This window comes from Zymoseptoria tritici, chromosome 4, assembly GCF_000219625.1.
Source record: "Zymoseptoria tritici IPO323 chromosome 4, whole genome shotgun sequence".
Taxonomy (NCBI): domain Eukaryota; kingdom Fungi; phylum Ascomycota; class Dothideomycetes; order Mycosphaerellales; family Mycosphaerellaceae; genus Zymoseptoria; species Zymoseptoria tritici.
The window spans coordinates 467,166-481,874 of record NC_018215.1 but is presented as its reverse complement, the minus strand read 5'-3'; the positions used below and the strand labels follow the sequence as shown (position 1 = coordinate 481,874).

Sequence of the window (14,709 nt, the reverse complement as noted above, 5' to 3'; positions counted from 1 at the left end):
GATTTGCAGAGCGTCCCGGTCAGGATTAGGCTGTCATTGGTCGCGTTGTTTTTGAATAGGCTTCGAGAGACCATGCAAAACTCCAAGAGCTACGGTGCCCACGTGCCAGCACTCTGTACATTGTTATGAATGTTGGCATTGTCCTCAACTGCTGGTCGTAGTCGATCATATGAGAAAGGTCTCTGCAGATGTGATATTCTTGATCATACTGTTCTTCTAGCCAGCCCGCCTGAGAAGACCGGGCATTGAGCAGGCCCAGGAACGGAAGTAGGGCCCGGTTCCACACAGCGTGCTGTGAGTTGGACCGACGGGCATTGACATGCGGTCGGAATCTGCCTGGCAAATGGCTCGATGCAACCGGCCGGTCTTCTTGCGAAGGTTACCGGTGCTAGGTCATTCGCCCGAAACGCCAACAGGGCCGTCAACATGTGTGTTGAGGCCGCAAAGAACTGTGTCAGAAAAATAGGTCAGGACTCAGGAGCTTACGGCGCCGCCATATAGCCTGTCACCCGTTCTGCTCCGTTGTGTCATCCCGAACCTCGATCATGTCGTATATCATATTCAAGAATCGCTGGCGGTATTCTGGGCTGTTTGTCGTCACACTCATTGGACCCTTCCGGTCGAAGATGTTGTAAGCATTGATCAGCAGAGACATAGCTTTAGCATGAGCCTTGTGCTTTGCCCCTGACAATGACGAATCACAAGTCAGCTCAGGTCCATTTTCTCGATGAAGAAGCTTCGAGACACATCTCTGTCTCGCGAGCAGGAAATACGTACAGAAAAAGTCCAGGACAGCTGCTCGGTAGACCCATCTACCGTCTGTAGAAGGCATTCCGGTTCTGAAAGATGGCGGATCAGGCGGGAGCAGAGGCGTAGCGTTCAGCTGTGGATCGTCGAATGGATTCGGGGCCTCGGTGATCGGAATGCGAACAAGGAACAGCGAGTAGTCTACTGCATTGCACTGAGGAGAAAAAATGGCATGGTCAGCTAGAAAGCTCGCACAAAATGACTTCAATGCAGATTCGAGACCGCACGCCGACGGGGAGAGCGCCGTAGGTCTCGCACCATTTGAAGCACTCACGGTTGCTAGCAAGCTAGTGTCCTTCTCTAGCTGATACTTCAACGCTTCCGCTTGATCCAACGTAAGCAACAGCTTGTCCTTGAATTTGTCTGCCAGCTTGCTCTTGGTCTCTTCGGAAGTTAGAGCACCGCCGGCGATATCACGCTCGGGGTAAAAGTATGACATTGGCTTCAGGTCGTACGTCTCCCAATGGTTCTTGCCTTGCTGGTACAGTAGGTTCTCTAAAGAAACGAAGGCTCGTGAGATTAGCGACTGTCTGTATTTCAGATGTAGACGGAACCTGCAAGCAATGCCTAAAGGACATGCTCAGGCTGGGCTGCAGGCTTCCACCCTTCGGTCTTACCCATAGCAATGTGGTGGGTCGGGGCGAGCTGAAGGATTTGCCCAATGGTGAAGTGTTTATTGGCCAGAAACTCCGTGGTTCGGATGAGCAGAGAGCCAGAATTGTTATGAACGTGTTGGACGTACGGAATGAGGAAATCATTCTTGAAAAAAGAGTGCTCGAAGTGTCTTGGAACCGATTTGACAATGTACGCCGTATCTTCGGTTGTGAAGAACGTAGAACCGCTGAACCCCATGTCCTCTATTCAAGTCAGGATGCCATGCATCTGATCATATCCGGAGGTGTTCGTACCCATTGCCTGCAACTTCGAGTTGCCATCTTTCCCCTCCTCGCCAAAGCTCGCAGTATAGTCCTTCTCTTCGAGTTGCCACACGTCGTTCCTCAGCTCCTTGAAAAGATCGGCTCGAATGCACTCAAAGTCCATCTCGTACAGCTTGAAGAACGCCGTGAATCGGTCGGACGTAGAAGAGGTGCGAGGGCCATCATTGTGAACTATCGCGCGGGTCACTGAACGAGCAATGACATCTTGTCGACGAGGCATCGCGATCTCGGAGACCGACGATGGTATGTCGAGAAAATGATTGAAGGTCCATTGCGAGAACGTTGCGAAGTTCGAGGAGTCTGGGCGCGTCGTCCAAGTTCGTCATCGCGTCAAGCCGTGGGCATATGAAAGTGCAACCGAATGCATCCCAAATAATCCTTGAAAGCTTCAAAGCTTCAAACCTTCCCCGACTCTGCCTTCGCTGAACATCACCCACATCGACCAGCGACATGCCGAAGGAACGCTCAGTCAACCCGGCGCAAGCCCAGCGCAAGGCCGACAAGCAAAAGGAGATCAACAAGAACAAGAAGAATATCCAAAATCAGCGCAATGAGAAATTGGCGAAGCGCAACCCGGATCGCCTACAGCGCCAGATCGACGAGCTGAAAGAACTCGAAGGACGCGGGGCCCTAAGACCGAAAGATAAGGAGACACTCGCACAGCTGGAACGCGATGTCAAAGGCATTCGACGAGCCAGAGAAGCACTAGGAGATGCGGCGCCTAAATTTCCGAGCCACGAGCGGCGAGACGGAGCAGGTGGAAGACACGACAGACAGGACAGAGGCGATGCACGAGACGAGCAGCGAGAGCGGAGGCAACATCTGGGCAAGAGGCGGCGTGAAGAAGAGCATCGAGAGCCGGACAGCGACACAGATCCCGAAGTTCGCGATATTCCCATGCCGCGTGACACGCCCCCACCACTTCCTCGGCAGGATCGCAGACGCGAACCGTTCACAGATCCACAAGTCGGACCAGATGGACAGCGACTACCTCATGCCTTGCCTACAAAGCCAGCTGTGGCGAGTCTCCCTCCTGCACAGCTCGTGTACACTAGTGCACCTCAATTGAGAGACCTCAAAAAGGAAGCAACGCGATTCGTGCCGTCCGCCGTGGCTCAGAAGAAGAAGCGCGTGAAAGGCGAGGGCCGGTTACTCGAGCCGGAAGAAATCGAGAAGCTGGAGAAGGCAGGATACTACGCGGCGGAGAAGGCAGCGGAAGAAGCTGAGAAAGAAGAAGGCATTCAGCAAGTCATCGCTGGGACAGGCGCGGACGGAGATGGAGATTTGGACATGGATGCAGAAATGAAGAAGCTGGAATTTGAGATGAATGGCATTGAGTCTACTGAGGGCGATCAAAATCCTAGGCGACAAGTGCAGATGGAAGAGGTCGATGATGACGGAGACTGAGATGCCGTGAGGAGATCCCAAGAATGCTGGATGACAATCTGGCCGCTACCTGCGCTTGAACATTTAAACTTTGCTGGCCTTCTCCAACACGCCATCCACCGCCTCGAAGAACTCCTTCTGACCGCTATTGACCCAAGGCGAATGATCACAGTCGATTTCCACTTTGGTGAAATCCTTCACTCTGGCCTCGTCGATCCGCTGGAAGAATTTCGCAACTTCGATGTCAAACCAGAGAGCATGATCCTGGAGACAAGCGATGTACGTGAGCGGCAAATCATAGTCCGCCCACCCGCGATACTGCGTTGGCGTCGAAAAGGATTCGAGAGCTTGGTGGCCCATCAGGCTGATGGAAATTTGTGCAACCTGCTGCGAGGTGGTGTTGTAAAACCTGTATTGAGGGTTGAGATGGTGGATCACATTTTCTTTGACCTCCCATTCGTGCGGGCTGAGTTCTGCTCCTTGGACGCTCATTCCCTTCTCCACTATGATCGCCGCAACATACAGCAGATGCACGATTCGTCCTTGAGTTGGGTCCATGCTCGCTTTGCGATCCTCGAGGACTTCAGCGACGGCTTCGCTACCGCAGACACCGCCGTAGCTGTGCATAACGAGTACGGCGTTCCGTCCAGTCTTGGTGATCTTTTGGATTGCTTGTTTGACCGCAGCGACGTCTTTCGCGAAGACATCCTCAGCGGCGACCTTGGCAACGGACGGTAAAGCTGGAACCTCCACGGTGTATCCCTCTGCCTGGAGCTTCGATGTGACATTATCCCAATGTGATGGGGAATGCCATGCTCCGTGTACGATCACAACGCCTGGTTTCGACGACATGGCGTAATGCTCGACTTTGCGCTTGAGTGTTGCTTCGTCTTCCTCTGATGGCCGCGCGCGTCTAATATCTACTTCTAGGGCTTTTGATCTTGTCCGCACGAGGGAAGGGAAGCCATCGTACAAGTACAGCCCCAGCTGGAGATTACGTCCAGCTGAAGACTGGCCGATTATCAAGCATTGGTAACACGCGAAGGATCGGGTAACAGAGTCGCACGACAGTATCTACGGCTGAGTGGAGAGGACTCCAGCCTGGCGAAGAGAGGTTTGTGGTAGAGAGACGCCATCGGCTTCGACATCGTCAATTTCTAATCACGACGTATGCCGCACCCACCAAGAAAGAACTGCCAAAGATCCAACGGAATGCTCTTTCACATTTGGACTTTGGGCCCGTTTCGAAGAGTCGAAGCCGTCTCGATCAACTGTAGTAGCTCGCGCTCGCGTAATGCTCTGGACTGCGCACCGGGTGACCTGTCGTGTATATTTTGCTCTGGCATTGTATGTACTAAGCACGAACAAGGCCGATTTAATGCATCATTCGTGGCTTTTTTCTCGAAGTCAAGCTTTCTCACTCGTTGACTTTGCGATCCCGGTGGCATGTCGCGAGGATGTTGTTGGATTATTAAGGCGGAGGGTTCAATTGCGAACCCTGCCAACTCTCTGCAATGATGCCGGCTTAGAACTACCAGGTATCTAGTTCGGGCTGAATTACCCCAGTCAAAATCCCGCACTCGACCATCTGCCGACCAAACCGAGTCCCGCACTCGAGTGCCAAATCCCCCGAGGTCATGCGTCGGCACGACTTTGGGACCTCCACCCTTGTAGAACTATCTGCCGCTGGTGACACCGGGCAGCGTGCATATATGGGATTGCTTGCATCGGAGCGGTCTGTAGACATTCTTTACATGGTAGGAGTGTTTCGTCCTCTTCCACATCGCTCACCTAGGGGTTTGACCACCACACTCCATCTCAGATAACCTACCATCGAGCGAGCAGCCGCCATGGCCTTTGGTAAGTATCACAAAGATTAGCAGCGTTGTCCGCAAATATGCTGACCAGCAATAGCAACTGGAGCTGCCATAGCAGGCGCGACTGCGGCGGCAGCATACCTTGACGCGAAGTACCACATCTCGAAAGACTTGGGCAGCATTCGAGATGAGAGACGAGTTATGAAGCTTGCACAGGAATTGGGTGAGTAGATGGAATCCATCGACGGGTCCGGCTGTACGACTGACTTGGTCTCGGTACAGCTCAGAAGAACAAGCGCTCGATATGGTACGCATTCGAGGAGCAAGCATTACTCCGAAAAGACGAGCCTTGTCTGTGGTTCCGCAACGATATCCACGACCCTCCGACCGAATATACATGGATACAGACATACAACAATTGTCTCCGATGGAGTCAATTCCTGCTGGACAATGGTGTGCAGTCCGGAGAGCTGGTCGGAACATATCTGCAGAACTCGCCGGAATTCATGTTCAACATGATGGGCAGCTGGGCTATCGGTGCCGCTCCGGCACTGATCAACTACAACCTTGGAGGCGATGGCTTGATCCATTGTCTCAAGGTTGGGAAGAGTAGGGTGCTCATCGTGGACGAAGATTCGGACTGTCAGGAACGGATACGAGCTGTACAAAGCAAGATTGAGGAGCTGGGAATGCGGATCATTATTCTGGATGCAGCTACCAAGGCTGAGATACTGGGCAAGGAACCTAAGCGTCCCGAGAACGTCTTCCGAGACGGTGTGACCGGCGAGTTCCCCATCTTCCTCTTCTATACCAGTGGTACAACCGGCTTTCCAAAGGCATGTGCGTTCCCAACGCAGCGCTCATATGGACTGGGTAAATCACGTCAGCGTACGACTGGAGTTGGACCTGGCGGCACATGGTACGATTGCATGCCCTTGTACCATGGCACAGGATGCACAATTGCAGTTGGATGCATGGTCTCTGGCGTTCGCCTCGCGATCGGACGTAAATTCAGTGTCTCGAGGTTCTGGCATGATATTCACGACTCGGAAGCCAACAGCTTCGTGTACGTGGGAGAGACCGCACGCTATCTTCTTGCGGCTCCTCCGTCTCCTCTCGACAAAGACCACAAGCTCAAAGCCATGTTCGGCAATGGCATGAGACCGGACGTATGGCTCAAATTTCAGGAACGATTCAACATTCCGTGCGTCAATGAGTTCTTCAACTCTACCGAGGGCATGTTCGGCTTGCTCAACGTCTGCCGAGGACCATTCCATGCCGCTCACGTTGGACATCACGGAGCGTTGTTGCGTCGTCGATATCATAACATCTACATTCCCGTTGAGATCGACCACGAGAACGGCGACTCTATCTGGCGGGATCCCAAGACTGGCTTCGCGAAACGAAAGCCCTATGAGGAGGGAGGCGAGATTCTTGTGGCATGTCAAAGCGAGCGAGACTTCACCGGCTACTGGGACAACCCTGAGGCGACCGCAAAACGCTTCGAGCGGGACGTCTTTAAAAAAGGCGACCTCTACTACCGTACGGGCGATGCTCTACGACGTGACAAAGACGGGAGATGGTATTTTATGGACCGACTTGGCGACACCTTCCGATGGAAGAGCGAGAACGTCAGCACTGCACAAGTGGCCGAGGTCCTTGGCGATTTCCCAGGTCTCGTCGAGGCGAATGTTTATGGCGTTGAACTTCCTGGTTACGACGGACGAGCTGGGTGCGCGGCAGTGTATATTCGCCCAGAGGAGAGGAAGAACTTCGACTACGCGGGTCTGCTCCAACATGCAAGACAACGCCTGCCACATTATGCGGTACCCGTCTTCTTGCGGGTCATTCAATCACCAACGCCGATGCACAACAACAAGCAGAACAAGGTACCGTTGCGAAAGGAAGGTGTAGATCTGAAGAAGATCGCAGAGGGCGATGCCGGAAAGGAGGATATCGTACTATGGAAGGCGCCTGGCGAGAGTACCTACAAGCCGTTCCTGGAACGGGATTGGGACTCGGTCGTGGGAGGCAAGGTGCGGTTGTGAGGAGAGTCCACCTTGAGTATCCATCCAGGCTCGAACAATGACGACCGAGAAGGGACATTCTGTCTGTAGCTTGTACATCACGGGCACGATGCCAGAGAACCAGATGACGTTCGTGGAAGTCGAAAGTCGAAAGGAGAACTCGGTTGTCGTCGTCATAACGAAAGTTGCACATTTCTCATGATCTATAAAATATGTACAGGTACCACAGATTTCCTTGTCCAATGCCTCCCAGGTACGCCATACACCATGATCCCACAATACCCAACGCCAGAAACGCGTCGCGTACAGTCAAGAGTATCTTACTAGCAGCCGTTGAAACCCTGCTGTTGATACATCTTCACAGACTTGACAATCATTTCACCCTTTTTCTCCCAGGTAGGGTACCAGGAATCGCGGGCATTCCAGAAATCGTGGGGCGCCGTATCCGAAGAGTCCACCCATGGCTTCTGCTTGACACCATCGTCGAACCAGCCATTTGTGCCACCAACCGCAACGTTCAAGATCAGATAGAAGTCCTGATCAAACGGCGTGCTGGGCCGGCCAGTCTGGCTCCATGGATCGACGATCCTCGTGCCATTCGCGTCCGAAGAAGGAAAGTTGCCCTTTTGCCAGAAAGGCTTCTTAAAGTTCGTGTACATGACCTGCAATAGCCTCGAGTCGATGTACGTGAAAATGTACTTGTCGCTCCACTCCACTCCAAAGGTCTGGAAGCCAGTGGTATACGTCTTGTGCAAAGCCTTCTGCTTGGCGAGGTTCCGCCAGTATCCATCGTTGTCCGGGTCGGGCCCCCAGTGCAGAGTAGAAGAGACGACGTTGTTACCGCCGGTCGGGTAGGTGTAGTTGTTGCCGCGAGACTCCATGATGTCGATTTCTCCCGAAGCCGGCCAGTCGCCGTAGGTGTTGTTGACCGGCAACATCCAAATTGCGGGCCAGAGCCAGTCGCCCTCGGGGAGCTGGGCTTCGACTTCAATACGACCGTATTTGATGGCGTGGCTGGCGCGTGTGGAGATGCGGCCTGATTTGACAGGGTTGACAATAGTGCCATTGGTGGTGTTGGTCACAGCGACGCAGTTGGACCAGATGTCCGAAGAGCAAATGCCGTCTGAAAGCAGGTTGATGACATTGTCAGTTTCGATCAGTTTCGGATCTTGGAGGGTCGGTTTGATGTGGAGCATGCCGTCCTTGACGAAGACATTCTCGTCGGTGTTTGTTGTGACCTCGAATTGTCCGTTACTGCACTTCATTAGCATCCGAGTCAGGACCACGTTGGTGCTCTTCTTACCCGAAACCTCCAGACTCAACCTCCTTCGTCCATCCGTCACCGAGTCCATTCGAAAAGTCGTCCAAGAACACAGGGCAATACGTGTAGTTATGATGAGACGATATGCCGTCGTAAATCACAAATCCAGTCAGAGCTAGACCGATGAAGATTCCGATGAGCGGAATTATGGTTGTCCATTTTTGCCGGGGATCTTTCTTCTCCAGCCACGGCTTCTCGACTTCTTCCTTCTTGATTCGTCTTGAGTGGAAGAATCTGTTCGGCTGTGCATCGATACCGGTTGTCGATCCTATTGTCGATCCTGGCATCGAGCCATATGGAGTCGAGAAAGGGTTTTGGCGTTGTACCGGCTCGATGAGGTCGTTTTCTGGAGTTCCCGCTCTTGTGGAGTTGGCGGCCGTTGTTGTGGCCGTTGTGCCATGATTGTAGTCCATCGATACGAGAGGTCGCTCTTCCGAAGCTGTAGAGTACGTCTGATTCTGTCAACAAATGTCAAGATTACCTGTCGGGGGAACGAGAAAAAACAGCCGGGGTCTGTGGGAGAGAAGGAAAGTAATAATGACAGCAGAAGCGCGATGATACGACCGACATCAATGGCTGAGCTTTCTTTGAACACCCTAACACTGTAAGCTAGTATGGTTTGTGGCCATCAACGGTCTCCACTCGAACGAAAGTCAACGACCTTTGATTGAGAGTGGGCCTCCAAGACGAAGAAAACGGACTTACGGATGTTTTAAGTTCAAGTGGACAATTGACTTCTTGTCCATCGAATTGGGAATCCTACCGATTAGACCAGAGCAGCTAGATCGCCGCCACAAGAACGAGATAGTACCAGATAGTACTTTCAGTCCATGCCAAAGCTGCAGTCCACAGGTGAGCCTCTCGTCGGCATGTCGAGCATCCTATTCCTGGGCCGGACGCTGTGAGCCTGTGACGACTCACGAGGCTCTGTACAGCCTGTTGGGGGCGACAAACTTCGAGCTCGGTCAATCGGCGTGATCGGCCTTGGGGTGAATGTGAACCACAGTTCTGGCAACATAAATTCTGAAACTAGCTCCTCGACCTTCGTAACAGGGTTCAGCCCTCACAAGCATGCACGAGGCAGTGACCGCGAACGATATCTGTCAAGTCGAGTCTGGTATGGTCTCGAATGCTCATGCAGGAGAACAGCGACGACGTTGTTCAGACCGTGCCATTTCCTGTTTCGATCATTCGCCAGATCGGGAGATAGAGGCTGCGGCCCTAATGCGCATCATACGTTAAGGTTCGCCGGCGCCATTTATTGTCCTCCTCCTTTGAGTCCTTTCTCTCGATACATCAATCATCATTCACGAACAACGTCGGATCCAGGTGATTGTTTTGACCCTCGACGGAAGGCTCCCTTAGCCGATGGCGATCATGTGGCATGATAAAGGTCGAGGCCATGGACCTGGAAGGGCGGCATCCCGGGCGATGGGTACTGGAAGGTGTGAACCATGGTATCCTCTAAACACATGCGCAGCCGCGGGTGTCGTCGGCGTCGAAGTGTTGGCACACTAGTGCAATCGCCCTGCCTTACCACTAGGAGGTAGCACTAGCGAAGGCCGGTGAATTCCCTGTCGGAATCTGGATAGGGCACCGAAGCTCGACTCGGCTTGTCTGGTGCCATGGCGCTGGATGACAATTCGTGTCGGTGATCGCGATGTCGTGCTGACTACGACATCAGAGGTAGAGGCATTTTCAATCGGCTGAGGTCAAGGTATCGGCCACTGAACGTTGACTCGCGCGATAAAGGCTCTTCCCGCCACGTTGAGACCTCATGTCGTTTCGCTGGTGTTTTAACGTCTCTGGTACTTTTCTTGAGATCTGCCCGCTCCCTGCTATGCGCCGGTACTGAAAGCGACGACGAGCCACGGCTGTGGTTGCTGTCTGTGGACCTTTCGAGTCCATGTTCGCCTGTATTATGGCTTTAGCGTAAACAGCAGAGTTCCTGTTCGACCGTCGACGGTGTCAGTGGCAGAAGTCTGTCCGAAACGAGGTGTTGCGATACACGTGGGGGCTGCAGGGATTAGATTTGGGGGCCACGAATGCCACCGGACGTGCAAACCATGCTCGATGGCCTGTTATGAACGGATCCGCTGCTTCGGCGATGCAAAGACTAAAATGACTTATTGATTGGATAGAGAACCTTCTTCGGCTTCTTATTACTTGTGTCTACAATGCTGCAATCGTGACCATGTCGTCACATTCCACTTAACAGCATCTCTTCTGATCCGCCCGTCTAGTACAGGGCTACTCTATGCGTGCAGCCAGGACCTTTCCACCATCCCTCGGTGTTCAGCTGCCTCACTGGATGCCGCTCTGAACGTACTTCGTGACCTTGCCAGACGCGGACACCAACTCAGCGTGATCGTCGGCATCTTCGTGCTCGACCAGCTCCCAGTCCTCCGAGATCTTGGTGTCCTTGGACCCCACAATCCTCTTTGTCTTCGCCTCGTCGCTCTTGTTTCCGAAGAGTGGCTTCTTATCATTGACAATGTGGCGAGTTGGCTGTTGCAAAGTCGTTCAGTTATGGTCGAATGCAGCGCATGGGTTATTGAACCACTTACAGGCTGGACTGGGTACCAGGATTTGGACAACTCGTCAAGGTCCTTCGAGTCGATGCGAGGGACCTTTGGCTTCTTCTGCGCAGTCTTGAGTGTTGGTTTTGCGGCGAGCTCTTTCTCTATGGTCGCATTGGTCTGCTGGTAAGGAGACGCCATATTCACTGCGCGCTTGCTGGAAGACACCCTGGTTGAGCGGATGGTATGGAGGAGCACTGAGTTGATGAATTGGCCAGGAGAGAGTGTTCGAGGATGGCGGAGTGGGCAAAAGGAGATGTTTGCGCTCAGGGCTCATGTAATTAGCCCTTTGCACGTGAATATGCAAGTGAATTGCAGTCGTGGCTGGCAGAATTATAAGCCAGGTGAATTTGTGTATATCCTGAGCTTTTCACGTCAGCCAGGGGGTTCGATGAATGCAGAGATGAGAGTTTCTTGATCCAGTAAAAGCTGCTGCGACTCCCATATGGATTTAGACGTGAGCATCAGGGCGTCTAAGAGACACCCATATCCTATCGCGGCATCAGAGAACGAAAGTCAGATATCGCTGTGCGCTTGTATGTGCAGTACAGCTTGGAGACGGCGTTTGAATCTGGCAGCATCGACGAGACCCAAGATAGCAAGCTGCGCCTTTGCTCGCAACAGGCCTCCAATTTATGACAACCTTCGGCAGCCAGGTTTGAGCAAAAGATCTTTGCGCAAGGCAGCCTGGAGCTCAGTGCGACGTGTTTGGAGGGAGCATGGCCACTGTCGAATAGAAACTGTATTCAAGCGGAGAGCCTCTTGTAGCAGCGAGTCGGACGATACTCGAAATTGGAATCTTCTTCGAGAATGGCCCGAGCTTGAGTAATCGATGCAAACTCAGTGCTTGTCGAACATACGAAGGGTGGGCAGCCTTGTTGGCCACGGCGCCTACTTCTGTCACCTGCAGGATGCGACGAGCTGAGGCAGTCTCGAGCGCGTCCCACCAGCTTCGCAGCGCGCTGAAAGCCTCAAGAACGCTCGCATAATTCGAAGATCCCATCGAATGCGGCGATTGAGGTCCGGAGTTCCGAGGAGCTTCCATGATTGCTCCAGCAGCGACCTGACGCTGGTCGACCGAAAGCCTCGGTTTCAGGTGCCATCCGTGGTACAGGAGAACGACCGTCGATGGCCCAAACGCCTGACGCTCGCGGCTTGCAGGAACTCGGTCGTGGCGCGAGATATAGCTTGTGGTCACCAGGCGGCGAGGATCCGGTTCTGCGACAGCCTCGGAAGCCTTGTGGCTAGCAGCTTTCATAGAGCAACATAAGACTGGACACCGGTCCAAGTCTGGAGCTGACGTCTTGTCCGTCCAGGCCAGCAGCCGCGTGAGAGAGAGAGAGAGGCGAGCGATGTGACACTGTGCAAATTTGTAGCGTGAATCCTCGGTATCGAAGAAAAAGGAAGACTTGTTTGCTTCATCGCATGGTGCATTCTGTGCGGGCGGTGACGGTCAAAGGTGCCTTGGAACTGTGCTGTCCCGGCCTTGCTGTTACACTGCAGAGTAGTTCGTGGCGGCCGGTACAACATTCAAGAAAAGCTCGACCTCTTGTCGTTTCAATCGTGCGACATGGACCAAAAATGATGCATCAGCCAAGAACGTACCAAGCAGAAGGTTGTCTTAACGTTGGTCTCGATGCCATGGCAGAGGCCTATAAATCATGTCACATGGAAGCTGTGAATCGCTCTTCGCAGCACCGCGCTCCTTCCATGTCGAATGAAACCAGTCCACGGCCTTGACCACGCAGCACATCACAAAGGCATCCAGCGACCAGAACACACTGGGCCACCTGCTACTCAGCAAACATTTGATCCAAGCTTCAACACAGGCGCATGATTGCCACATGGTCCAGTGAGTTCCGGTAAGTCGCGGACAGAAGTGACTAGTTCATGTTGTTGCGGAAGACATATAATGTCGAGCGCCTTCCTGGTGGGGAGATTCGAAGCAGGCCGGTAAACATTTAATCAACCTGCTGTTCAACTACCAGCACCAGAAATCGTCTCTCAGAAGAACTGACAGAACAAATACGGCCACCGACGACATGCAAGGCAGCCTCTCCATCATGCTTCTGTTGGCCACGGCCTTGAGTTCGCCAGTCCACGTGAACGGGCCAGACCTCATTGTGGAGCTCCCCGAATCGAATGGAGATGCATGGCCTTCCACAGCTCGAGCTGTGACGGCGGAGACTTGCAACACCGCGGTCTGCCAGTCACTACTCCAAAAATGCGTCAAATCCTGCGACTCCTTGAACAATGGCGACTGGTATGTGGTTCCCAGTAACAACATCATCACAGGAGCGCCCTAACATTGTACTAGCTTCACCGTTGTTACCAGTCCTTCATGCGAGGCCTGCAGGGCGACGATCGTCGGATGTCCGTAGATAAAAGAGGCGCGACATGGGAAATGATGGAGCGACGGCGTGTATGGCAGCGTACGGAAGCAATCGAGAAGTGATGTTGTTTGTGTGAGAGTGAAAGCGACGTGCGGAGCGAACATCTCGGCGGAAGAAGCCCTCGTATAATCTTAAGCTATACGAGATCACCATGCCAAGCCCACCACTCAATTTATGTTAGAAGTTCACGATCTTCGGACTTCACGACGACTTGAACATCTTCCACAACATTGCCCAAAATGTCCACCCAGGCCTTGAACAAGATCGCGCCCAACAGCCCATCGCGGGCCAAGCCCAATGAGATCGAGACCAACATCGCCACCGCGCTGTACGAGCTCGAGACCAACATCCCAGACATGCGCTCCGCCCTGAGGCCGCTGCAGTTTGTGTCCGCCCGCGAGGTAAGATAATGCCGTGACTAGGATGATTCGCGCACCACACCCACATTGAGGACCGCATTGCGCTGCAAAGCATGTCCTGCAAAAGAAGGAGAGAAAGAATAGCATCAGCTACAACCATGGACATAGACACACAATCGAAGAGGCGGTGGGCACTGGGCAGCTTTTCGCTGACACCAGGATTCTTACAGATTGAGGTCGGTCATGGACGCAAGGCCATTGTCATCTTCGTCCCGGTTCCTCTCCTTCAGGGATGGCACCGCAGCCAGCAGCGGTAAGCACACACCACAACACAGCATCCAATGGCTCGTTCACGACTAACACATCCCAGCCTCACTCGTGAGCTCGAGAAGAAGTTCTCCGACCGCCACGTCATCATCGTCGCCTCTCGCCGCATCCTGCCCCGCCCCAAGCGCAGCAACCGCAGCCGCACCTCGCAGACACAGAAGCGTCCACGCAGCCGCACGCTCACTGCTGTCCACGACGCCATCCTCGCCGATCTCGTCTACCCAGTGGAAATTGTTGGCAAGCGCATGCGCACCAAGGAGGACGGCACCAAGGTACTCAAGGTCTTGCTTGACGAGAAGGAGCGTGGTGGTGTTGACTACCGCCTCGACTCGTACTCTGAGGTCTACAAGCGCCTGACCGGTAAGGGTGTGAACTTCGAGTTCCCCCAGTCGCACTCCGAGTAGAAGGAACGAATTACGATGTGGATTCGAGACATTTCTGATGGCGCACTGGGCATGGAGCAGGTAGCTACTTGAGCGTTAAACGGCCTCGAGAAGAAGCCGGCAGCTTTCAGAATCAAAAGTTCAGACACCACCATGGGACCGTACTTCCTCCGCGTCAATCATGCGCAGGCACGCCGGGAGCTGCTGAGTTTTGTGATGATCAACGTGGGAACAAATGAAATGCCGAGTCAAAGCAAACACATCCAATGCGCGACCGCTCAATGTATTGGGTATCTCGTCATTTATAGAGTTGGCCGTGAAAGCAGATTTCCTGTACCCATCCCCTCATCAGCGAATGCCAGCCGTCATCGT

The 14,709-nt window shown here is 53.3% G+C and overlaps 8 protein-coding genes across 8 annotated transcripts; 3 read left to right on the top strand and 5 right to left on the bottom strand.

The window, feature by feature from the left end:
* Window positions 1–505: 505 nt before the first annotated feature.
* MYCGRDRAFT_40090 (uncharacterized protein) lies at window positions 506–1,965 on the bottom strand (the record flags this gene model as incomplete). Its single annotated transcript, XM_003852800.1, has 5 exons — window positions 506–684; window positions 778–961; window positions 1,082–1,302; window positions 1,425–1,664; window positions 1,716–1,965. The coding sequence occupies 5 exons, from the start codon at window positions 1,963–1,965 to the stop codon at window positions 506–508; spliced, it is 1,074 nt and encodes a 357-aa protein (XP_003852848.1).
* A 230-nt stretch (window positions 1,966–2,195) lies between these two features.
* MYCGRDRAFT_57620 (uncharacterized protein) lies at window positions 2,196–2,945 on the top strand (the record flags this gene model as incomplete). Its single annotated transcript, XM_003853513.1, has 1 exon — window positions 2,196–2,945. A coding segment is annotated over one exon (750 nt), but the record flags the coding sequence as incomplete, so codon positions are not given.
* Window positions 2,946–3,215: 270 nt separating this feature from the next.
* On the bottom strand, window positions 3,216–4,356 carry MYCGRDRAFT_70724 (uncharacterized protein; the record flags this gene model as incomplete). Its single annotated transcript, XM_003852799.1, has 1 exon — window positions 3,216–4,356. One exon carries the CDS (start codon window positions 3,981–3,983, stop codon window positions 3,216–3,218), a length of 768 nt encoding a protein of 255 aa, XP_003852847.1.
* Window positions 4,357–4,906: 550 nt separating this feature from the next.
* On the top strand, window positions 4,907–7,506 carry MYCGRDRAFT_108964 (uncharacterized protein; the record flags this gene model as incomplete). Its single annotated transcript, XM_003853514.1, has 5 exons — window positions 4,907–4,991; window positions 5,046–5,171; window positions 5,231–6,984; window positions 7,196–7,228; window positions 7,372–7,506. 5 exons carry the CDS (start codon window positions 4,982–4,984, stop codon window positions 7,504–7,506), a joined length of 2,058 nt encoding a protein of 685 aa, XP_003853562.1.
* MYCGRDRAFT_108963 (uncharacterized protein) lies at window positions 7,487–9,314 on the bottom strand (the record flags this gene model as incomplete). The annotated part of the gene is made up of 3 exons (XM_003852798.1): window positions 7,487–8,229; window positions 8,279–8,735; window positions 9,218–9,314. Coding segments are annotated over 3 exons (1,296 nt in total), but the record flags the coding sequence as incomplete, so codon positions are not given.
* An 820-nt stretch (window positions 9,315–10,134) lies between these two features.
* MYCGRDRAFT_92308 (uncharacterized protein) lies at window positions 10,135–11,016 on the bottom strand (the record flags this gene model as incomplete). The annotated part of the gene is made up of 3 exons (XM_003852797.1): window positions 10,135–10,210; window positions 10,626–10,804; window positions 10,864–11,016. The coding sequence occupies 3 exons, from the start codon at window positions 11,014–11,016 to the stop codon at window positions 10,135–10,137; spliced, it is 408 nt and encodes a 135-aa protein (XP_003852845.1).
* Window positions 11,017–11,569: 553 nt separating this feature from the next.
* MYCGRDRAFT_92307 (uncharacterized protein) lies at window positions 11,570–12,721 on the bottom strand (the record flags this gene model as incomplete). The annotated part of the gene is made up of 3 exons (XM_003852796.1): window positions 11,570–12,235; window positions 12,481–12,527; window positions 12,658–12,721. The coding sequence occupies 3 exons, from the start codon at window positions 12,719–12,721 to the stop codon at window positions 11,570–11,572; spliced, it is 777 nt and encodes a 258-aa protein (XP_003852844.1).
* Window positions 12,722–13,490: 769 nt separating this feature from the next.
* MYCGRDRAFT_104028 (40S ribosomal protein S7) lies at window positions 13,491–14,482 on the top strand (the record flags this gene model as incomplete). The annotated part of the gene is made up of 3 exons (XM_003853515.1): window positions 13,491–13,669; window positions 13,858–13,940; window positions 13,998–14,482. The coding sequence occupies 3 exons, from the start codon at window positions 13,508–13,510 to the stop codon at window positions 14,356–14,358; spliced, it is 606 nt and encodes a 201-aa protein (XP_003853563.1).
* Between the last annotated feature and the right edge of the window lie 227 nt (window positions 14,483–14,709).